The 22,504-nt window shown below is 47.7% G+C and overlaps 1 protein-coding gene and 1 long non-coding RNA gene across 9 annotated transcripts in view; one reads left to right on the top strand and one right to left on the bottom strand.

Moving 5' to 3' along the window:
• The window catches only part of ERI3 (ERI1 exoribonuclease family member 3), a 133,060-nt gene extending 129,834 nt beyond the window's left edge, over positions 1-3,226 (bottom strand). The window contains exons 1-2 of one of the 8 annotated variants that reach the window (XM_032160609.2): positions 3,206-3,226; positions 793-868 (exon numbers count right to left, since the gene is read on the bottom strand). Coding sequence is in view for 3 of the 8 variants with exons in the window: in XM_032160603.2 (XP_032016494.1) it covers positions 793-868; positions 2,838-2,972 (211 nt within the window). In the remaining 5 variants the exon portion in view is untranslated. The other 7 variants (XM_058443386.1, XM_032160603.2, XM_058443388.1 and 4 more) reach the window with 7 other exon arrangements.
• On the top strand, positions 3,183-21,062 carry LOC131384125 (uncharacterized). The gene is made up of 4 exons (XR_009214678.1): positions 3,183-3,357; positions 9,299-9,405; positions 10,234-10,351; positions 20,993-21,062. It is a non-coding gene; the product is annotated as an uncharacterized LOC131384125 (long non-coding RNA).
• Positions 21,063-22,504: the final 1,442 nt, after the last annotated feature.

A 22,504-nucleotide genomic window follows, 5' to 3' on the forward strand; every position in this document is an offset into this window, starting at 1 on the left:
CGTGAATTTGCAAGCTCTATGGTGTCAGGGAAGGTGGCTTTCTTGTTCACCACTACAATCCCAGGAACTAGCACAGTGCCTGGCCCTTAGCTATTGAACAAACAAGCTCGAGTCCCTGGATATCAATCATCCAGAGTATGCCTCTTTAGCTGGTCCCTGATCCTTGTAAAACAGGTTGGAACTAACCATCCACCAAAAGGTGACATGCAACCTAAATTAAACCAAGATCCCAAAGGCCTTGGTCAAATACATCAGCAAAAGCCAAACGATAGCCAGGTGTAGTGGCACATGCCTGTAGCTCCAGCTACTTGTGGGGAGGAGGATGGCTGGAACCCAGGAGTTCGAGCCCAGCATGGGCAACCTAGCAAGAGTCTCATAAATAAATAAATAAATAAATAAATAAATAAATGTTTAAAGCCAAATGAAGATATTTCTTCCTATTTTCTTAAGATGTGTATTTCTCAGGACAATGGGCTATTCTGGTTCTATTCAACCATCCTGAACCTAAAGTAGGTGCTCATGAGATGCCCATAAAGCAATTGTGACAGAACTTGAGAGTCTGGATCTCCCACCTCCAACTCTTACCACTTTAGAAACTTTAAGTAAGTTTTTACAGACTTTGAGCACATGTTACCTTATCAGAAGAAGCTACAAAAAAATACAATTCGTTTAGACTTTGGGGACACGTGGGAAAAAAAAATACAATCTGCATCGGCCCCCACCCCCTACCCTCCAAGCCCAAATACTCAGAAGGAAATAAAGCCAAACTTGACCATGTAACAGGATTCTCACCTCTCCTTACTTCGAAGATGCCAAGACCGGCAGCTGGGGATGCTGAAGGTTCTGTGAGAGCTGGAAAGCCCCAATGCTGTGGATAAATACACATCTCTGCAACAAGTCTATTTCAATACCAAGCATCAAATCCCCATGAAGGATACTACACCTCAAACTCTAAACTCAAACTTTGGGATAACTGCTATCTATGTGGAAAGACAGTGCCCCCACAGAGCTTTCGGAAACTATTAGTACTACAGTTGTAATGATTTTCATGTTCTCTAGTCATATACTTTTGCTCCTATGGAGGCTCACCTCCTAGAAACACTAAACATTTACCGAGAAAGACAGCTATGAAGTGGTGCCTCTTTGGGTAATTTCATAATTCTAGTCTAGTCAAGGAGGAAGACACTGGTAAGACTGACAATATTCAGAACTAAGGAACTAAGGCTGGGCCAGGACTGGGGGAGGGGCTGGTTGCCATAAATCCACAAGCCATACTGCAAATGGCCACATAGACTAGGAAACACTTTCAGGATACTTCCAAACCGGCTTCAAGCTCTAAGAAAGTCAAGGTAACTAAATCCCAAGTCAAAACATCAATAGATATCTATCATCCTTTTCAACTAATTCATATCCTCCAAAGGACCAGAAGTTGCAGAGATGCCCCTGTTAGTGATGTCTTTTGCATAAAGAAACACCTAGGGTTGGAACTAATATATTCCTGTCTACCATTCCATACATTTAAGACTTTCTTCTACTCAGAGCCCCTGGGAAAACGCCACTCACCAATTTACCCCACCACAAAGAAAACACTTTTTTAAAATGAAAGAGAATAAAAGCACTTTTATTTGGAAATTTCCAGTTGGAAGAAGAGCTCTTAGCCAAGCTCTACGACCTAGCTAGCTGATTATTTACAGGATCTTTGGGCAGGAATTGTTAATGAGCTTTTAATTTGGAGTGCTTAAGTTGCCAAAGTGCTCTGAGCTCCAGTGAAGCACCACAGAATCCATAAAGGAAACCTTATCAATCACTTCCCGGCAGCTCCCTTCCCCCAACCCCCACCTCCTGAGGAAAAAGGCAGCCAAGTGGGTTTCTAACCAGGATCACAGACACACATTAGTGGAGTCACACTCCAAGTCTCTGTTTATAAATTGGCTTTTAAATGGTAGGAGATTCAGGTATAATAAACTTAAGCTCCAAGCAAGAACCCACTAAAACAAGGCATGCTGTATATGATAAAGTCAGAATAAAGCAGAATTTGATGAAGCCAATTTCTGGAAGAAACTCTACAATCAAAACTCATTTAGCCACTCACAACCTACTATAGTTTGAATCGCGTACAGTCTTTTAGCCAATAGGATTCACGTTTTGATGCCCTTCCGCTGGGAGACTGATGAAATGTCTGACAAGAGTAAATGCCATTGAAGTGGCCAGAGACCTCTCGCAGACAGAACGATGGGCACTATTCGTTGCAAAATCCAGCTCTAAGGACAAAATCCAAACCCCCATTGAGGGGCCCCACATCCAGCATCTTCCAAGTCAACAAGGAGCAGTTATATTTTGCAAGAACTCGCAGTCAAGCTTCAATCCAAGTTCATGCTGTTTTTAGGAAAACACCTGTTGCTGGACCATTTGCAAGACAGGCAAACAGAAAGCTAGCCAGGTTAGGCCCTTATTCACTCCATCCACCATCACTACTACCACCGCTTCAGATTTACAAAGAGGTAAACTGCTAACCTGGTGTGTGTGCATGTGTTGGGGAGAGGGTCAAGGGAATGTTCTACCTACAATCTCCTTGCTCCATTTCTAGCCTCTCTGGTCAAACCTTTTTCTTCTCTAGTAATCTCAGTAAGTCAAGCTCCTTAATAAACTCACCCATCCTGTCTTGCAAAGCTCTGCCCCGCTCCCCCTCCGCCAGAACGTTACTCAGTAGATTAAGCATCCAGGGTGAGCACATGGGCCAGCACCCCAGGCTGCACAAATTCTGCGCACTGCGACCCTCACCCCGCATGCATTAACCAGGGCCCAATCTTGGGGGGGGGGCATTCAGCATCACCCACCCCGGGGTGTTGCCCCCAACTCGGGCCCATCCAAGTCCAGGGGAGAGTAAGGGGAGGGGCGGGGGGCCAGGAGACCAGCCCTCCTTCCCAGGGCCGCCCCCGCCCCCCGTCAGCAGCGGGAGAGGCTGTCGCCATGGCAACGCCCCCTCCTCGGGGCCAGCGCGGCAGGCTCCCTCCAGGTGCAGGCCCCGACGTCTCCCTCGGCCTCAGCAAGCGCTCAGGGCAGTTGGCGGCGGCGGGCGCCGCCCGCGCCGACTGCGGCGCCGGCCAGGCAGAGGCAGGGCCAGCTCCGCCCGCTCCCCACCGCCCGTTCCCGGCCGCCTGAACAGCGGCAGCCAGCACCACGAGTCCACAACACACCGACTCACCTCCGCGCACTCTGACCCCGACCGACGCGGCGGACGGGCGGGCTCTGTGGCCAACCGCTGAGCCCGCTGCCGGCCCCTTTGACCAATGAGCTGCAGTCGGGCGGGGCTTCTTCTCCCCACACGCTCGCTCTCCCGCCGACATGCGCGCTAAGGTATGTCAAGATGGTGACTCCCGGCAGCCCGCCTTACGGGACTTGTAGTTTTGACGTTGCACAAACTCAGACGAGAAGGCGGGGGCGGGGACATCACTTCTGATCTGTGAAAGGAATTTTTTTAAAATGAAACTTTCTATGGCCTACAGCGATCTAACCAGGATCACAGACACGCATTAATGGAGTCCCCCATCTCCGTTTTCCCGCCCTCCAATATACCCGTAAGGTGAATGTGGGCTCACAACGTGACAGATTCTATTTACATGACTCCTCATGATTCGTTCATTCAGCAAGTAATTATTGTCATCTACTCTCTGCTGTGGGCCTGGGGGAGACCTGAGACAAGGAGGGGTTAAGCTAAGAGGAAAATGCTTAGATTTGTGAAGGGCCGTCCTAAGAAAGAGGGAACTGGCTTGTTCAGGTCCACTCAGAGGAAACTTCTGTTTAAAAGGTTTCTGGCCTCCGCTGTGAGGAGCTTCCCCAGTCTCTCCAGTAAGCTGGAGAGACCTGTGTTTCTTCACCCTGGTTATGCCTTTCTGGGTAGTCATGGGTCCCAGGTTATGAGCTGGGAAACCTCCCCCTTAGCCAAGCCAGTGATGGCTTTGACAGCTTCCCAATCGGTCAGCACCCCATTCTCTGGGCCCAGCTTCAGTTACCAAGCCCCTCTGTGTGCTGTCTGCATACTTACGCTTAGGATGATGTCATTTCTGGGCCCTACCACCTCTGAGAGCGGACCTTACCATAACGGTTTCCACCTGAGCTGGGAGTGCTTGGTAATCCCCATATCAGGGAATGCCTTCCTTAATCCCACCCACGTCATAGGTTAGGTGATTCTGCTGTGCACCTGTAGCATTTATCGTATTGTTTTATAATTGTCTATTTCCTTGTTATCGCTCCCACAGGGTTTTAAGTCCTTTAGGAAAAGCATTTTTTCCATATTGTTCATGTTGTATCAGTAATACACAGCATAGTGCAGGCATAAAGAAGGCCCGCAATAAATGTCTGCGAACAAATGAGGGAATATCCAGCAGCATCCGGGACAAACTTATCCCGAGGTCGGTAAAGTGGAGGCACTATCCCCCAATTCTTGGAGCTGGAACAGATTCTCCTATTATTACCTAGACATTAACCCCAGTTGGTCAGTCAGTCCACTTGTATTTATAGTGCCTCTCTTAAGTGTCAGGCACTGTTTCTGTTGCTGAGGATTCATTGATGAATAACGACACACCTCTATTCTCAAGGAGCTTTTAAATTGGAGAGGGAAGCTGGGTGCCGTGGCTCACGTCTGTAATTCTAACACTTTGGGAGGCTGAGGCAGGAGGATCCTTTGAGACCAGGAGTTCAAGACCAGTGTGGGCAACATAATGAGATTCTCATCTCTACAAAAAAGTTAAAAATTAGGCAGGCATGGTGGCACGTGCTTGTAGTCCCAGGTACTCAGGAGGCTGAGGTGGGAGGATCACTGGAGCCTGGGAGGACAAGGCTGCAGTGAGCCATAATAAATAAATTGGAGAGGGGCTGTAGGAGGAAGAAAGATAATAAAACAAGTACATATGAAAATAAGACAAGAGGCAGTGAGATAGCTTTGTTATATACTGAGTTATGGCCTGAGAGCAGGGCACAGCCAATCTTCTTGGCTGTAAGAATGAAGTAAATCTATAGTATCTGGATTCAAGGCTTTATTTAATGCTCAGCCCCAACATCCTCCGTGGAGCCTTCCATGGTCCCCTTGACTTCCCCAGAATGTGTTCTTTCCTGCTTGGTGCACTAGGGCTCAACTGTACAGCTTCCAGGACTTCACCACACTGTACGCTCTTTTTGTACAAAGACCAGACAAATTGATTCAAATAATAGAACAGTTTAACACCTCAGTATACACTTGGTATCTTACACTGCCGCCTAACACAGCACTTGGCTTTCTCAAGCCATGGCTCTGTTGTGTGCTATCTGGTTCCCTAGAAAACAGAGCCGGGGCCGGGCACAGTGGCTCATGCCTGTAATCCCAACACTTTGGCAGGCCAAGGTGGAAGGATTGCTTGAGCCCGGGGGTTCATGACCAGACTGGTCAACATAGCAAGATCCCATCTCTATAAAAGAAAAAAGAAAAAAAAGGAAATGGGGCCTGAAGCAAAACTTATGTGCTCAAATTTAATTGGGGAGTTCAATCCCAAGGCATCAAGAGTGAGGGGAGCTGGGTATGGTGACGCATGTAGTAGTCCCAGCTACTCAGGAGGCAGGAGACTGAGGCAGGAGGATCGCTTGAAGTCAGGAGTTCAAGGCTAGCCTGGGGAACATGGCAAGACTCCGTGACTTAAATAAACAAATAAATAAAAGAGTAGGGGGAAGGGGGGAAGTGAAGCAGGGAAGGAGGGAAAGAAAGTACAAGATGGTGTCTTACTGAGAAGTTGGCCAGTGCCTCAAAGAAAATACTAGTTGCTCTGTCGTACAAGGTGTGTAGAACCATCCTGTGTGACAGGGAGAAGGAAGGGTTATGTTACCCCACCACTGCAGTAGCACAGGAGGTGCCAGATTCCACACCCTGAAGCACAGTCATTCATCTGAGACTAGAAACAGTGAGAGGAATCAAAGCCTCTGGTTGGGTCAGATTAGGTCCACTGCAGTCCCACCACAGTGGGCACATTGGAGGCTGTGTCAAAACCTAACCCTCATCCCAAGGGAAACAAAGATAACCAGAGGTGTTAGTAAATGAGGTGGGAGTGGCAGTTGAGCTGTCCAATAAACAAGTGGCCAGTGGCCAGAGTCGGGGGTGCAGACAAGGTAAGGGTAAGTGAATTTGGGGAGGCAGATGAACTGAGTCCAACACACAGACACACAGACACCCTAGCTGCTGGATTAAGCGACTGAGCTAAAGTGAACACTGAGAGCAAGAACAAAAGAGAGGACCAAGTTAAGTCTTTTTTTTTTTTTTTTTCTTTTTGAGATGGAGTTTCACTCTTGTTACCCAGGCTGGAGTGCAATGGCGCGATTTCAACTCACCGCAACCTCCGCCTCCTGGGTTCAAGCGATTCTCCTGCCTCAGCCTCCCAAGTAGCTGGGATTACAGGCATGCACCACCAGGCCTGGCTAATTTTTGTATTTTTAGTAGAGACAGGGTTTCTCCATGTTGGTCAGGTTGGTCTCAAACTATCGACCTCAGGTGATCCACCCACCTTGGCCTCCCAAAGTGCTGGGATTACAGGCATGAGCCACTGCGCCCGGTCAGTTAGGTCTTCTTATACCCTGTCAAACCACCAGGAAAAGCAGCAAGGTGGCCATCAAAGCTAGGACCTTAACCAGCTGTCAAAGCGCAGAGAGTGCAGGACCCAAGGATAATACATGGCAGCCTGCAAACCTTGGCACAGCTGAAAGAACCCAGACTGGGTCTGAAACCATTTTATGTGGCAGCTGGAAGACCTGCTACTGCTGTCGTAGTCCCTGTAAGCTATATAAGACAGCATAGGAGGATGGGCTCAGAGAGAACCTGTTCAGGTTTGAGTCCTGGCTCCATCTGTGACCTTAGGCAAGTCACATACCTCTCTGAAGTTCAGTTTCTTCATCTCTAGAATGTAGATAATACTCGTATCTACCCGTTATTGGAGTTAAATATACAACTGCTTAGCACTACCTAGAATAAAGAGTTCAGTAAACAGTGGCTATTACTATTATTCTCACCCTTCTCCTACCCCTTTCTCCTGCCCCTCTTCCCACCATGACCACCACCACCCTACCTCCTCTTCTCCCCAACCCAACCCCCTAGCAGTCTTCTGCCGCTCCAGGAGGAGTCAGGGCTGGATCTGGCCATGCCGCATTCTTCCTGCTTTTCCCCAGAGCTGTTCCCCAAGAGCCTGAGCCATTCATCTCCCTGGTGACCTGAATCTGAACTAAGAGATGGATGTGGGGTGGCTGAGGCCAGGGTGGTAATGTGCTCCCTTATCTCCGTGCCCCTCACTAGGGCCTAGTTAATTTTCCCTTTGATTTTAATATAGATTTATTGAAAGTTTCAGTTATCAAAACAAACTGCAGCAGCAAATTGGTGTTCTTTGCAGGCCTACAAGTGCCTATAAAGCTGCCATGCTCGGGAACGAATGGCGCTCTCCGGGAGGTCAGTCATGGCAACAGGAAGTCCCTGGGGACACACACACTGCAGTTTAATATTTTTCTTATTAGCCCTTTTCTTCTTGGCTATCTAAGCCTCCCCTTTAAATCGGAAATCAAATGGAGCCACCTGCCCAGGGAGGTTCTCTTCCTTAGGCTGTGACACTCTCTGCCTACTCTGTGTCCCCTCTCTAGTCCCAGTGTCCTTACCTCAAATCCTGTGACTCCACCCTGATTTGCCCCCGGGCCTAGAGAGAGTCATGATTCACATGCCCCAGAGGTGTGGCTCACAAATGTCATGAATCCCACAGCTTTGTCCCAACTGTACAAAGTCGGCTTGGGCTATCCAGCCACTAGTCAGAGGCAAAGCAGCCCTAGAAAAGATTGGGGCCCCAGATTTCTTCCATATCTTGTGCTCAGAAGGGAGGAAAAAGCAAAGTTTGAAAGCAAAGGAGTTGCTTTCAAAGAGGCAGACGATCCTGTCAGGATGTATTGAACTCAACGGAAGTAAAAAGGAGATGGTGATCCTAGAGATTGTGCAAGCTCTCTTTCCAGCCCAAGAATTTTCCAATTTCATTCTCGTAGTCCCAATGCTACCCCCAATATGGATCCCCATCCTCTCAATCGCAGATTGATTTTTGTGGCTTCTCTCTCTGGCCCCAATTTGCCTAAGGACCAGCCAGCACTCTCTAGTACCCCAGGGGCTCCCATAGCTAGAACCATTCACTGCCACTTCTAGGCTCTGAATCAGTCCTGTCCCAGCGGAGGGTCTCCATGCCTGGTAATTTTTTTTTTTTTTTTTTTTTTTTTTTTGAGACAGGGTCTCACTCTGTCACCTAGGCTAGAGGGCAGTGGCACAATCACAGCCCACTCCCAGGCTTAAGCGCTCTTTCAACCTCAGGCTCTCGAGTAGCTGGGACTATGGGTTTGTGCAACTTCGCCTGGCTACTTTTTGTTTGTTTGTGTTTTTTTGTAGAGACAGGGTTTTACCATGTTGCCCAGGCTAGTTTCAAACTCCTAGGCTCAAGTGACCTTCCTGCCTCAGCCTCCCAAAATGCTGGAATTGTAGGCATGAACCACCCCACCCGACCCACACCTGGTAATCCTGAGGGCACCGTCATCTTTTCTGGGTCTGATATGCAGCTGCATCACGTTTGTGAGCCGCATCCCAATTCCCAATGTCCTCGCCTCATTCTTAAGCATTCCCTGCTAGGCCGGGTGCAGTGGCTCACGCCTATAATCCCAGCACTTTGGGAGGCCGAGGTGGGTGGATCACGAGGTCAGGAGTTCAAGACCAGCCTGGCCAACATGGTGAAACCCCGTCTTTACTAAAAATACAAAAATTAGGCCAGTGTGGTGGCACACGACTGTAGTCCCAGCTATTCGGGAGGCTGAGGCAAGTGAATTGCTTAAACCTGGGAGGCAGAGGTTGCAGTGAGCCGAGACAACGCTATTGCACTCCAGCCTGGCGACAGAGCAAGACTCTGTCTCAAAAAAAAAAAAAAAAAAAAAATCCCTGCTAGCAGCAAAGGCTACTACTGCCCTTCCTCAGAACACAGACTATGACTTAAGGGTCTAGACAACTATAGCTGTGCGCCAGAATGGTGGAAGATGCTGACGTTTGGACCCAGACAGTGCAGGATTTGAATCCTGGCTCTGACACTTACTGACTGACTCTGTGACTTGGGAAATCTCTTTGTGGTTTTATTGCACCTTCTGCTTACATCTACTCTTGTCTGGGGAGCAGAGTAATAAAGTGGTTTGCCTCTGTGTCTCTCTCCTACAATATTCTGAGATCCTCAAGGAACAGGACTGTGTCTTATCTTTATATTCCATGTGCATATAGTTGATGAATAACTGAAGACAGCTTCTCTGAGCCTGTTTCCTCAACTGTAAAATGGAGATAATGCCTATATCACCAATATATTGAAGAAAGTGCCCACCCAGCATAAGGTAGGTACTTAGTGAGTAAAGTTTCCTTCATCAATTTTCCTTAGAGTTTCATTGTCAACCACGAACAGTCCTACTTTTCGCCTGTTCCCACCTCAGCTTCAAGTTCAGCTCTCTCTTGTTGTCTACTAGGGCTTTCGCCTCACTGATCAGAGGTCAGCATTCACCCGGGTCCCTTTGGAGTGGTGCCGACTTCTCTCCTCCAGGCCAGGCTCCCTTTATCTTTCCAAACCCACTCAGAAACTGCTGCCTCCTGGTGGCTCTGTTTCTAGTCAAAAGTCAGATTCCCTAGACTGCCTTGTAGTTTGTCTGTAGCAATGCAGATATTCTCAGGCCAATAGTCTATACTGGCTCATAGTACAAATGTGTTTACATTTACATTCATATACCAGTCTTGCTAATTCTAGGCATCCACCTGTTCCTATAAAAATACCAATCCAGGACCAGGCGCAGTGGCTCATGCCTGTAACACCAGCACTTTGGGAGGCTGAGGTGGGCGGATCACCTGAGGCCGGGAGCTCAAGACCAGCCTGACCAACATGGAGAAACCCCATCTGTACTAAAAATACAAAATTAGCTGGGCATGGTGGTGCATGCCTGTAATCCCAGCTACTCAGGAGGCTGAGGCAGGAGAATCGCTTGAACCCAGGAGGCGGAGATTGCGGTGAGCCGAGACTGTGCCATTGCACTCCAGCCTAGGCAACAGGAGCAAAACTCCATCTCAAAAAAAAAAAAAAACAAAAAAAACCCAATCCCTAGCAATGCTCCCCCAAAATTCTCAAATGTACCCATCAACTCAAGGTACTGTGCTCCACTGGTTTCTACCACTAGGTGCGTTGTGGATGCTGTCCTTGAAGTTTCTGCTTAATGGGCTCAATTCTTCTGGTACCGTGACAGCATGAGAACATGGCACTCTCCTTCAAAGAAGACAACTCCCTCCACATTACAGGTAGGAAGATGTGGAGCCCCACAGCAGGGTTGTTCGAGCTCTTCATTCTTTCAGAGACAGCTGTTTCCACATATTCTAACAGCCCTTTTTCTTCTCATGGTGCACCTCTACTACCACCAGAGTTGCCAAGGTAGGATAAGTTTATTTAGAGCCGCCATGCTGAACCAGAGGCATGATCTCTTTTCAACCTTTAATCCTGTGGAAACTGGCTCACTCTGCCAGTCTCTACCCTCCTCTATCATTAAGTCACTCGCTGGAGCTCTGCTGTCCTTCCAGCAATTTGGTGTCCATTGGTTTAACCACATACCCTTACTCTAATTGTGCTGGTATATACCTGATCCAGTTATGGGCTCGGTTCAAATTTACTTGCTTTGCTCTGAGAGGCTTTTCAGCCCCCATACAAATTAGTGCATTGAAATAGATATTTGGGTCAGACAATGTTGCCTCCCTCCCCACACCGGATATAGCCAAGTATCGGCTGCAAACCTACTAGGACTCCATTATACTACATGTTTCCCCTAGGATTTAGTGAATAAGCTGCTTTTACTACTAGCCACCTTTCCCTGCCTTCCTAGACTAGCAGGGCCTCTTCATCATACTGGACTCCTTGTGGTTTCATAGGTCCTTTGAATACATATGTTGTGCTATGTTCCATGAAAAAGCACAAGACAGGAACATGAACAAGAGACACAGTCCCCACCCTCATAGAGCTTACATTCGAAGGAAGGAGACATACTGGTAAAGAAATAATTGTCATTCAGAGTGATAACTGTGATTATAGAGAGCATATTGCACTTGCAATAAGGATTTAAAGATGAGGCATCCCTTACAGCCTGGAAAGCCCTCCTAGAACAAGTGACATTTAAGTCAAGTCTTAAATGTTGAGTAGGAATTTCTTAGACCAAGAAAGGGAGAAGGGATTGAAGAGGGGAGAGCATTCCAGGTGAAGAGAATAACATGAGCAAAGGCACTAAGCAAAGAAATGGCCCACGTGAAGATGGAAAGAAACTTAGTAGGACTGGAACAGAACGTGTGCAAGGGGAGTGACGAAAGAGGAGTTTGAAGACATAGGCAAGAGTTAGATCCTGCATAGTCTTCTGAGAGTTCTTAAGGTGTTTGGACTTGGTCTTGAGGGTAATAGAGAGCCACTACTGGAGCTTCTGTGTTAGGGCGGTGCTTCTCAAACTTTAATGTGCATTCCAATCACCTGGGCATCTTGTTAAAATGTAAATTGTGATTATGTGGGTCTGGAAAAGGCCTTGACTCTGCATTTCTAACAAGTTTACTGGGGAGGCTTGTGCTGCTGCTCTTAGACCACACCTTGAGTAGCAAGGTTTTGAGGGCACCATCATCCTACTTTAGTAGCGCTATCTCTCTGGCCTACCTTACCCACCTTCCCACCTTCCCACCTCCCCTAAACATATCCACTCACATAAGCAGGCACAGAGCATTTTTCTTTCTGCTGAGTCTGGTTTAAGACTACTGTGACTCTGACTTTTTTTTTTAGCATCTATATTTTAGAAGCCGTTTATTGAATATTTGTTCCATATCCAGCAAGGTTCAGGTAATGGGTAGGGGTGGGGGGATGGGGGAAGATAAAAAGCAAGACATTTTCCTGCCCAAAAGTGTTTGGTGTCATCTCCATCTCTGAAGGGGCAGCTTTTCCTGAGCTGCCCTCTGCCAGACCTGTCATAAACATGCTAAATGAGGCCTGTCTCAGCGGTGCTCCCTGGGGTCCCACCGCTTCTGCAGCCCCATCCAGAGATGAGCCTGTTTATCCCTAACTATTGTCTCTCACCTCTAAATCAATTCCCTATCTGATACAAAACCTCAGTCCTCCCCTCCCCTCCTCCCAATTCCAAGCTAGGTCAATTTGTAAAACCAGAGGCAGCGAACAATGACAGTGGTTACGCGTACGGGCTCTGAAATCAGACTGCTTGGGTTCATAGCCCAAGTCCATTACTTATTAGCTGAGTGAACTTGGGCAAGTGGCTTAACTTCTCTAAGCTTCAGTCTTCTCATCTGTAAATTGGGGACAGTACTTTGGCCTGTACCATGGGGCTGTGGTGAAGATCAGATACAACAATGCATATAAAGCACAGCCTTTGAAACACGCAGGGAACACCCAATCAGTGTTATCTGTTGTTTTCATAGATACGAAAAGCTGTGTGCATGGAAGCTTATCAAAGCTCTTTGAAAGCCTGTATATGTAAAAGTCACTGTTGTCCATTATACACCTGTGGCTTTTCCTACTTGTATCATCCCCTCCCTGATGCTGGGGAGGCAGAACACAGCCGGAGATGTTCATCCCAGAAAAAAGCCCTGCTGGATGACGCAGCCGTCAGAAAGCTCTTATGGGACAAGAGGTTTCAGCTCCCAAAGCTGAGGCTCAGTGTTGGAGGGGAGATGCTTTGCAGATCCCCTCCCACCTCAACCCCATCCCCATAGTGTCCCCTCAGTCCAGGGTCACCCAGGCTGCCCTCCTTCCAGCTGCAGTGAGAGGCAGCTTCAATCATTCATCTTAATGTCTCTATTAAGCAGGGTTATGACCAGGACGAGACAAGAAACAAGGTCTTTTAGCGTAAAAACACAGCTCCAGGGCTTGGTCCCAGGGGACTCCTTCTTGGCATTGCTGCTGCTCCTGGGCTACTGCTGCTGGGGGGCCACTGAGGTTCCAGATTGGGCAGGAAGATTCTGCTCTGAGTTCTCTCTCTTCTCTCTTCCCTTGAGCCTCCTAAGGGCCTGCCCAAAGCTTCCATTTCCAACAAGAAAAGCAATGACTTGGCATTTGGAAGCAGCCATGAGGCCTCCAGGCTGTCTTTATGTTAGGCCTGTACCCCGACTAGGGATCACTTTCCTCATCATCATCTCACCACTCACCAGCAACGTGGAGGTAGCTTCAACCTTAGCCACTGGGCCCTGGGCAAAATAGGCCCTCACCTGGAGTCTGGGCTCAGAGCCTAGGGATAATAAGAGTATTTCTGATTATAGAAAGACCCAAGGAGGAATCCTAACAAGACCACACCACAAGTCCTTGTCACTCACATTAGAGAAGGTTTAGGAACCATCAGTGGACTAAGCATGTGCTCAGACCAAGACCTGGGCTCCGTGGCAGTAGCTGTCAGCTCAAGGAGTCCAGTGTTTACCGACTCTCACCTACACCCATGCATGGACAGCAGCAGGTCAGCCCACTCACCTGGAGAAATGGGCTGAGGCTCCTGGAGAACCAGAATTAAAAGGCAACTACCGAGAACCCATTAGAAGGACTCAGTGGGAGCTGTGTGTACAGGCTTACCCTTCAGAGGCATGCACAGGGTTCCCAGGTAACTGCTCCCAAGTGTTAGTAACATCGCCATTAAAACACGAGTCCCTTAACTGTGGAACCCACAGAGGTGAAGGTACAAAAGAGAGAGGCAGGTCACCCAACACAGTTTGCTGACTGCAGTCCTGCTAATCCTCAGGTCACCAACTGCTATTTCCCACAGTGCTGCTGCTGTCTCACTGGTCCTCGTTTCTCTTTCTGTATCAAGACTTATCCTAACCATAACCTCCTCCCTGAGGTGGGCTGGCATAGAGGTAAACTTCAAGCCAGGGATCCAGGCAAACCTGGGCTCACTTCGTGATTCCTCCTCTTCTGAGCAAAGTGACTCTGGGCAAGTCATTGCTGCTCCCTGAGCTTCTGTTTCCCCTTTTGTTCCTTAAGGTGTTCAGTGAATGAGACTGTACATGTTCAGCTTAGTGTAGGACCTGGAACACAGTGGAAGGAGGTAAGGGTGGAGGAGAGAACTGAGAGTCTCGTTCCACTCTGTGCAGAGGAAGGAAGCCTCTGTGCCTACAATGCAGGGGGCATTCTAGACTCTCCTCGCTGCAAGCTGTGGGTGGTAGGACTGTGAGTGCAGCGGGGCTGTGGAGGGAATGCCAGAGCAGCTGAGGGCAGCACAAAGTCAGAGTGAGTTAGCACTGGTCCCAGGGGTTGCATGAGCAAGGCAGGTTTTTACAGAGATATCCAGAGAATAAGAAATACCAGCAAGGAAGTTGCCCCATTAATAAATAAGAAGGTGGGAAATTAATGATGGTCTGAAAATGGCTGAGCTACTGAACTCGTTCTTTAAATCTGTCTTTAACAAGAAAAATAAAGAAAAGAGATTTGGCCAATTAGGAGGTAATGAAGACATTGTAGAAATAGCACCTGACAAAAGCGCACATGCGGGGAGGGGCTGAATGAGCTTCCAGAGGCCTGGACGCCCCTGCCCCTCACTGGACAGAAGGAGGGTGCCAGTGGAGGGGCCTCCTGCTTACAAGCAGGGAGGGTGGAGGATCGTCCAGGGCCTGGGAAGGGACAAGGAAAAAACAAAGATGGGGAGACTCCAATCTGGGCTTAATTGATGTTTTTCAACAACCTGTTGCGAGCCCGGGCAGGATGCTCCACCTTCTCTGACGTTGTCTCCTGTGAAGGCTGAGAATGAAGGTGAGGAGTTGGGGGATAAAAGGAGAGCAAGAATGGGGCCAGATGTAGAAATAAAGGGGACCCAGGAAAGGAGGGATCTCTGGGGGAAGGGAAAAAGCAGAAAGGCCCTGCTCAGAACTACAAAAAGCTTAGGCCCCTGACATCTAGGATGGTTCCTTCTAGGGAGTTTATACCTAGAAAAAAATTAAGAGAAAGAAATAGGAGATGAGGCATGGAAAGGAAAGAGAAAGAAGTCAAGAGGAGAGACCTGGAGCCTAGAAGAGGAGAGGGCAAGGTAACACATGGAAGAAGGAAAATTGGAGTCAGTGTCTAGGCAGAGCTTAGGAAAGGAGCCAGGGTGGCTCCCACCCGGGAGGAAAAAGAGCCATTCTGCTAAGTCCCAGACAAACCACACTGCTTGCCACACTGACCTAACTCCAGTATTCCACTGAGGTCCAGGTGGCCCTCCCTGTGAGCAGAATAGCAGATTCGGTGAGGTCTTGAGTAAGGGAGTGAGAATACAGGTCCAATCTAACCCCGGCCCTACCCCTTCTTAAACACAAATGAACCTGGTCCCATGGCTAGAAAGGGGATCCAGTGCTCCCTTAGCCTTCCCCATCCTTTCCCAACCAGGGCCTACGACCTCCTGCCGCCCCTGGGTGAGGCTCCAGGGTCTGTCTCCAATGTGGTTCCAGGATTCAATCCAAAGTGGCTGGGCTATAACCCTGACATGGTCTGTGGTGGAGGGGAATGAGGGGTGCCATGAAACTGCAGGAGAAAGAGAGGGCAGCTGGTGATGAATAGGGGCAGCCAGAGGCTTGTTACAGAGGGGTGTGGAGAAGAGGGCCACTGCAGGGATGAGCCCTGGGCCTGATTTATCATCTTCACAGCTGATCTGAGCGAGAGGGGTTAAGTAGCAAGTTAATGAAATCTGCAGATGCTGCTAAATGGGGGAAAGCTGGGAGCACCAAGGCTGGAGGGGATACCAGGCAGGACTCAGGCGGCAAGTTGGCCACCAAAGAAAGAGGTTCGTCTGGAGGGGAGAGACAGTCAACATATTCCAGCTGAGGGAGAGATCCTGTCTTAGTCTCTGAAATCCAGTTTTGGCAAACCACAGAGAAAGAAGTTAGAGATCAGAATGCAGGAAGAACCAAGGTCCCATCCCACAGATGTCCGCAGCCAAACTTCACAGCCCCTGCTCCAATCCCAGTGGGCTTCATCAAACACTGGGCAGCCTCTGAGCCCTAGAGACAAGGAGGTGAATCAGACCAGTCTCTGCTGTCTCTTCTCCCAGACTGAGTGATGAAACAAGTAACTACAGTTCTCTGTGGTAAGTGCTGTTTAGCAACACAAAGGTGGGAGCAATTCATCCTGACGGGAGGGCAGGGAGGTCAGGATGACATTAAAGTAAGGCTTGGTAAGTATGGATTTTGCCAGGCAGACAAGGAGAAAGGGGGATTCTGGGCAGAAGGAACAGCATGAGCCAAGGCCAGGAAAAGAATAAGGGAAGCTGAGGGGAAGGAGCTGACTTGGTGGAGATGCCTGTTCAGGCAAGGAAACCGGCAAGGGAAACCAGCCCAAAGCTGCAGGCAGGCCAGAGCAGCAGGTCCTGCAGTGGTCTGGCTGTGTAGGACAAGTGAGGCTGGGGTAGCCAAGGGGCAGCAGAATCCTTCCCGAAAGAGCTGCTGCTGCATGCCAACTGCATTCTCCACCTCCAGTGCTAGCGCAGGGCCTCCATTATAGCGTTGCCCCAAGGATGAAAGAAAATCGTTCCTGTATAGGGTTTGACACAAGGCCTGGCATACAGTAAGTACTGACTAAATGTAAGTGGTTTTTTTTTTTTTTTTTTGAGACGGAGTCTGGCTCTGTTGTCCAGGCTGGAGTGCAGTGGCATGATCTTGGCTCACTGCAACTTTGTCTCCCTGCAACCTTTGTCTCCCAGGTTCAAGCAATTCTCCTGCCTCAACCTCCTGAGTAGCTGGGACCACAGGCACACGCCACCACGCCCGGCTAATTTTTTTTTTTTTTTTTGTATTTTTTAGTAGAGATGGGGTTTCACCATGTTGGCCAGGCTGGTCTTGAACTCCTGACCTCAGGTGATCCGCCTGCCTCAGCCTCCCAAAGTGCTGGGATTACAGGCATGAGCCACCGCGCCCAGCCTAAATGTAAGTGATTATTATTGTGGTGGTTAATATTCCCAGGCTGAATTAAAAAACCTGGGCCATGGGTCTGACTGCAGCTCCAAGTGCACCCAGGGAGTGGCAGAAGATTGAGTGGACAGGTGGCTACTTAATAAGGAGAAGCTCAGGTGCATGAGGCAGAAAGTCATCAATAGCTCTAATGATGAGGTGGGAGAGGGTATTGCTGAGACATCAGGGACCCAAGACCTCTGAGAAGGGGAAGACTGACACACAGGCTTATATCAAAAAGAACTCTGAGGACCAGACTGTCAACACCTCTGTCCAGGACCTGCAGGGCTGCTCTTGGAAGCAGGGAAAGAGAATAGTTTGCGTCTTAGGGCCAGATGGCCAAGCCTTCTTATCCTTCCTCCGGCCCTTAGAGCTATCCTGGGCAAGTGAATACCTCCTTTCCTACAGAGGCCTTCCTTCTCTACTCAAAATGTGAGTAGCAACCCTCCCCTTGTAGGAAAACCCTCCCTAAGGGAAGTCGCAAGGGTATAGAAGCAAAACATCTGTCTCAGTCCTTTTTATTCTGTATCAGAGAGGTATTCAGTGAACGTTTGCTGGATGTAGGACTGAATGAACTGGTAAGAATCTGGAAGCTCTTCAGCATAGCACAGTACAGCCGCAGCTAGAAAAGATTCCTCTACTCCCCATCGCATACACACATACATACACACACACCTCTTTCCTAGTTTTATCTCATGGCAGCTGATGTTAAGAGAATGGATAATAGTATGGCTATTTAAAGAATAAAACTTGGAGTCAGACAGTCCTGGCATTCAGACTTTGTTCCACTACTCACCAACTTACACTCCTAAGGAAGTTACTTAACCTGCCTGATCTCAGTTTCCTTCTCTATAAAATGGGTATAATGATACCTACTTCATAGGTTGTGTAGATTACATCAATAATACGTGTAAAGACCCTACAAGAATACCTGCCACACAGAAAGTAACTGTTCTACATAAAGCAGGATCAGTAAAATGAAAACAGGAGACATTTGAATTCTCCCCTTATCTCCACTGTCCTTTCAAACCTTCTCTATGGGCCTGTACTCTCTCTGCTCCTGCATGATTTTTTAATGCAGGTCTTTTAACTCTATTCTTTAATAAAAACGGGGTTCTGGGCCAGGCACAGTGGCTCACACCTGTAATCCCAAAACTTTGGGAGGCTGAGGCAGGAGGATTACTTGAGGCCAGGAGTTCAAGACCAGCCTGGGCAACATATCCAGACCCTGTCTCTACAAAAATAAAAATAACAAACTGGGTTCTGAGACCTACCAAGTCATAAGATTAGGCAGGCCAAGTAACAATTCATCCTAAGATGGAAGAGACACATGGTGAGATTGAGCATGAACAGGACTAGAGGACACAAGCAAGCTGCAGAGCAGGTATCCCAGCCCCCCAATGTCATCTACCACATGGCATCAGTGCCTCTCCTCTGCTCACACATAGGTTGTGTGAAGAAGTGCCTTATGATCAGGGAAGAGGAGGGTAAAGCCCTACTTTGATGGGTGGGTTTACCCAGTATGTGGGTACAAGCTGAAAATGGACAGTGACTGCACTGAAAGACAGAGGTGAGGGAAAATCCTCCCAGTGAATAAAGCATTGGTCATCTACTTTGGAAAGAGAAGTAATTCAAGGTTAGAATATATATGGACTCACGGGCAGTGGGCAATGATTGGGATGACTGGCTAGGGCCTGGAAGCAAGATTGGAGGACCACAGACAAGACAGTCTGGGGTAGTAGCAGGTGAATGGACATATGAGGATGAATACAAAGTGTGAAGATCTTTGTATCACCTGTTAATGCCCACCAGAGAGCATCCACCATGGAAGAGGCACTAAACTATCAAGTAAACAAAATGACTCAGCCAGTTGATATCAGCCAGCTTCTGTCATTGGCTGCCCTGATGTTGGTGCAATGAATGCGTAGATGAAATAGCCATGATGTCAGGGATGGAAGGAAGTTATGCATAGGCCAACTAACACAGGTTCCCAGTTACCAAAGTTGCTGTAGCTACTGCCACTGCAGAATGTCCAACCTACCAATGCTAAGGCCCCAAGATGGCAATGTCCATTGAGAGATCAACTGGCCACTTGTTGGCAAGTTGATTATTTTGGACCCTTTACATCCTGGAAGGAGCAGAACTTCATTTTGACAGGAACAGACCCATATTCTGAGTTTGCCTTTTCTGCCTTGTAGGGCTTTAGCCAACACCACTTAGGTTTACAGAGAGTGTAGAAGGCTTACACAGAGTGTTTAATCCACCAGCATAGGATCTCATATAGTATCCACCACATCAGAAAAAAGGACCTACTTTACAGCAAAGGAGCTGCAAGAGTGAGCCCATAAATGGGATCCATTGATTGTACATATCACATATTACAGAACCCAGAAACTGCCAAGCTAAGATATGATATTTTATGAGAATGGGGCACCATTTTTTGGACACTGGCTCTCAACTGGAGGCAATTGTGCCTTCCAGGGGACACTTGGCAATGTCTGGTGATGTCTGGAGACATTTTTTTTCTCTCTGAGCTCTGTCACTGAGAAAATGGAGATACGGCTGGGTGTGGTGGCTCATGCCTGTAATCCCAGCACTTTGGGAGGCTGAGACAGGCAGATCACAAGGTCAGGAGTTTCAGACCAGCCTGGTCAATATGGTGAAATCCTGTCTCTACTAAAAACACAAAAAAATTAGCCAGGTGTGGTGGTGCACGCCTGTAATCCCAGCTACTCAGGAGGCTGAGGCAGGAGAATGGCGTGAACCCGGGAGGCGGAGGTTGCAGTGAGCCGAGATCATGCCACTGCAATCCAGCCTGGGTGACAGAGTGAGACTCCGTCTCAAAAAAAAAAAAAAAAAAAAAAAAAGGCCAGGTGCAGTGGCTCATGCCTATAATCCCAGCACTTTGGGAGGCTGAGGCGGGTGGATCATCTGAGGTCAGGAGTTCAAGACCAGCCTGGCTGACATGGTGAAACTCCGTCTCTACTAAAAATACAAAAAATTAGCCAGATGTGGTGGTTCATACCTGTGATCCCAGCTACTCAGGAGGCTGAGGAAGGAGACTCTCCTGAATCCGGGAGGCAGAGGTTGCAGTGAGCTGAGATTGCACCATTGCACTCCATCCTGGGTGACAAAAGCGAAACTCTATCTCAAAAAAAGAAAATGGAGACACATGTTTTATTGTCACAACTGGGGGGTGGGGACAGAGAGGAAAGGTAATACTACTAGCATCTAGTAGGTAGAGCCCGTAGATGTGCATCCTACATGTAGGACAGCGCCCTCCAACAAGGAATTATCCAGTCCAAAATGTCAATAGTGTCAAAGTTGAGAAACTCTGTTCTAGGACACAGTATATACTTTAAATCAAAGACCTTTATATGGAGATGTGTCTGCAATTGGGTCTGGGAACCAAGGGATAGAAGCAGGAGTAGCCCCATTTACCATTACTCCTAATGATCCACTTGTGGAAATTATGGTCTTTGCAAATTTAGAGGAGCTGGTTGCCAAAGGGGAAACACTTCTGTTCAGAGACACAGCCAAATTCACATTGATCTGTATAATATGGTTGCTGCCTGGATTTGTCACGTTCTTCATGCTAGGGGACCAAGAGGCAGGAAGAAAAGTCACCCTATCTTGGCAGAGGTAATTGATTCTAATCATTGGAAGGCAGTAGGGCTGCCATTACACAATGGGGGGAACCAAGAGTGATCCACTTGGTACTTGAGCATTTATTGATACTGCCTTCCTATTTTGATGATATATGGACAAGTGCAACAACTGCAGTTTGAGAAGGGCATGGTGACCAGCCTGAGATCCCTCAGTGATGACAGTCTGGGTCATGCCACAACTTAAGCTACCAAGACCAACAAATGCATTACCTGAGGGTAAGAGGAGTCTAGAATTGTTAGTAGAAAGGGAATGTAATAAGTTGCAGCCCTAAGACTAGCTGTAACAGTGGGATCTGTAGTCTATTCTGAAAACCTTTCTCTTCTAAATTTTTCTTAGGAAGAGAGGCCTACCAAAATCCTTGAGGAGATGTTCTAAGAATTTATATAAAGAAGTGAATCTGGCCGGCCATGGTGGCTCACACCTGTAATCCCAGCACTTTGGGAGGCCAAGGCGGGCAGATCACTTGAGGTCAGCAGTTCGAGACCAGCCTGGCCAACATGATGAAACCCCATCTCTACTAAAAATACAAAATTAGCTAGGTGTGGTGGCACACTCCTGTAATCCCAGCTACTCAGGAGGCTGAGGCAGGAGAATTACTTGAATCCAGGAGGTGGAGGTTGCAGTGAGCTGAAATCGCGCCACTGCACTCCAGCCTGGGTGACAGAGTGAGATTCCATCTCAAAAAAAAAAAAAAAAAAAAAAAAAAAAAGAAGTAAATCCAAGTGGCACCAGGATAAATTGCAGTAGTTGCTGTGGTCTGTTGCCTAGATCCACCTTCAGGAAAAAAAGGAATTATTTCACCAGTTACTGGGAGTGCTGTTTATGGCTAGGCCTCAACTGTGTTAGCCTTGTTGAGGGACTGCTGCAGTTGAAGGAAAACTTCTTTGGCTAACATCCTTTCTCCTTCTAGGGGCTGATCAACACTAGGATATAAAGATCCCAGCCCCCTTACCCCAATTCAAATAATTTTGAAAGACCACCCCAGCTCCAGAGCTTTCTATAGGATTGGTTGAGGTCTTTATTGGGACTGCATCACAGCTCAAGTTCTCCCTCTGCACCAATACTGCCTCCCTCACTTCCATTGGTGTTGATCCCAAGAAAACTCTTTAAAAACCACTTGCATGCTACACTTTGTCTCAGAATCTGCTTCCTGGGTAACACAACCTATGACAGTCAATAAACACAATAAAATCATTGCTATGGTCTGAATGTCTGTGGCCCACTCCCCAAAATGTATACATGGAAATCTAATCCCCAGTGTGAGAGTATTTGGAGGTGGGGCCTTTGGGGAGTGATTAGATCAAGAAGGCTCAAGGAATGTGGTTAGTGCCCTATAAAAGAAACCCCATCCATACCATAAGACAGGGCGGGAAAAAAAAGATAAAAAACAAAAACCCAGAGAGATCCCTTGCCTCTTCTACCATCTGAGGACACAGTGAAAGATGGCTGTCCATCTATAAACCAGGAAATGGGTCCTTACCAGAACCTGAATCTTCCAGCACCTTGATCTTGGCCTTCTCAGTCTCCACAATTGTGAGAAATAAATTTCTATTGTTTATAAGCCATCAGGTCTATGGTATTTTGTTATAGCAGCCCAAATAGACCAAGACAGTTTCTGTCCATGTTTAGCTTACTTTCTAAACATGGAGAGCCAGACAAAAACCACAAATATAATAAATAAGTAAATCATTAGATATGTTAGAAGATGACAAGTTCTAAGGAAAAGAGAAAAAAGTAGAGTAGGGTAAGGAGATCAAGAGTGTCTGGGCATAGGAGTAGGCAATGGTAAACAGGATGCAGTATTAAATCAGAGGTCAAGGTATACCTCATGGAGAAAATAATATTTGA

This window comes from Hylobates moloch, unplaced genomic scaffold (genome assembly GCF_009828535.3).
Source record: "Hylobates moloch isolate HMO894 unplaced genomic scaffold, HMol_V3 SCAFFOLD_8, whole genome shotgun sequence".
NCBI classification, from domain to species: domain Eukaryota; kingdom Metazoa; phylum Chordata; class Mammalia; order Primates; family Hylobatidae; genus Hylobates; species Hylobates moloch.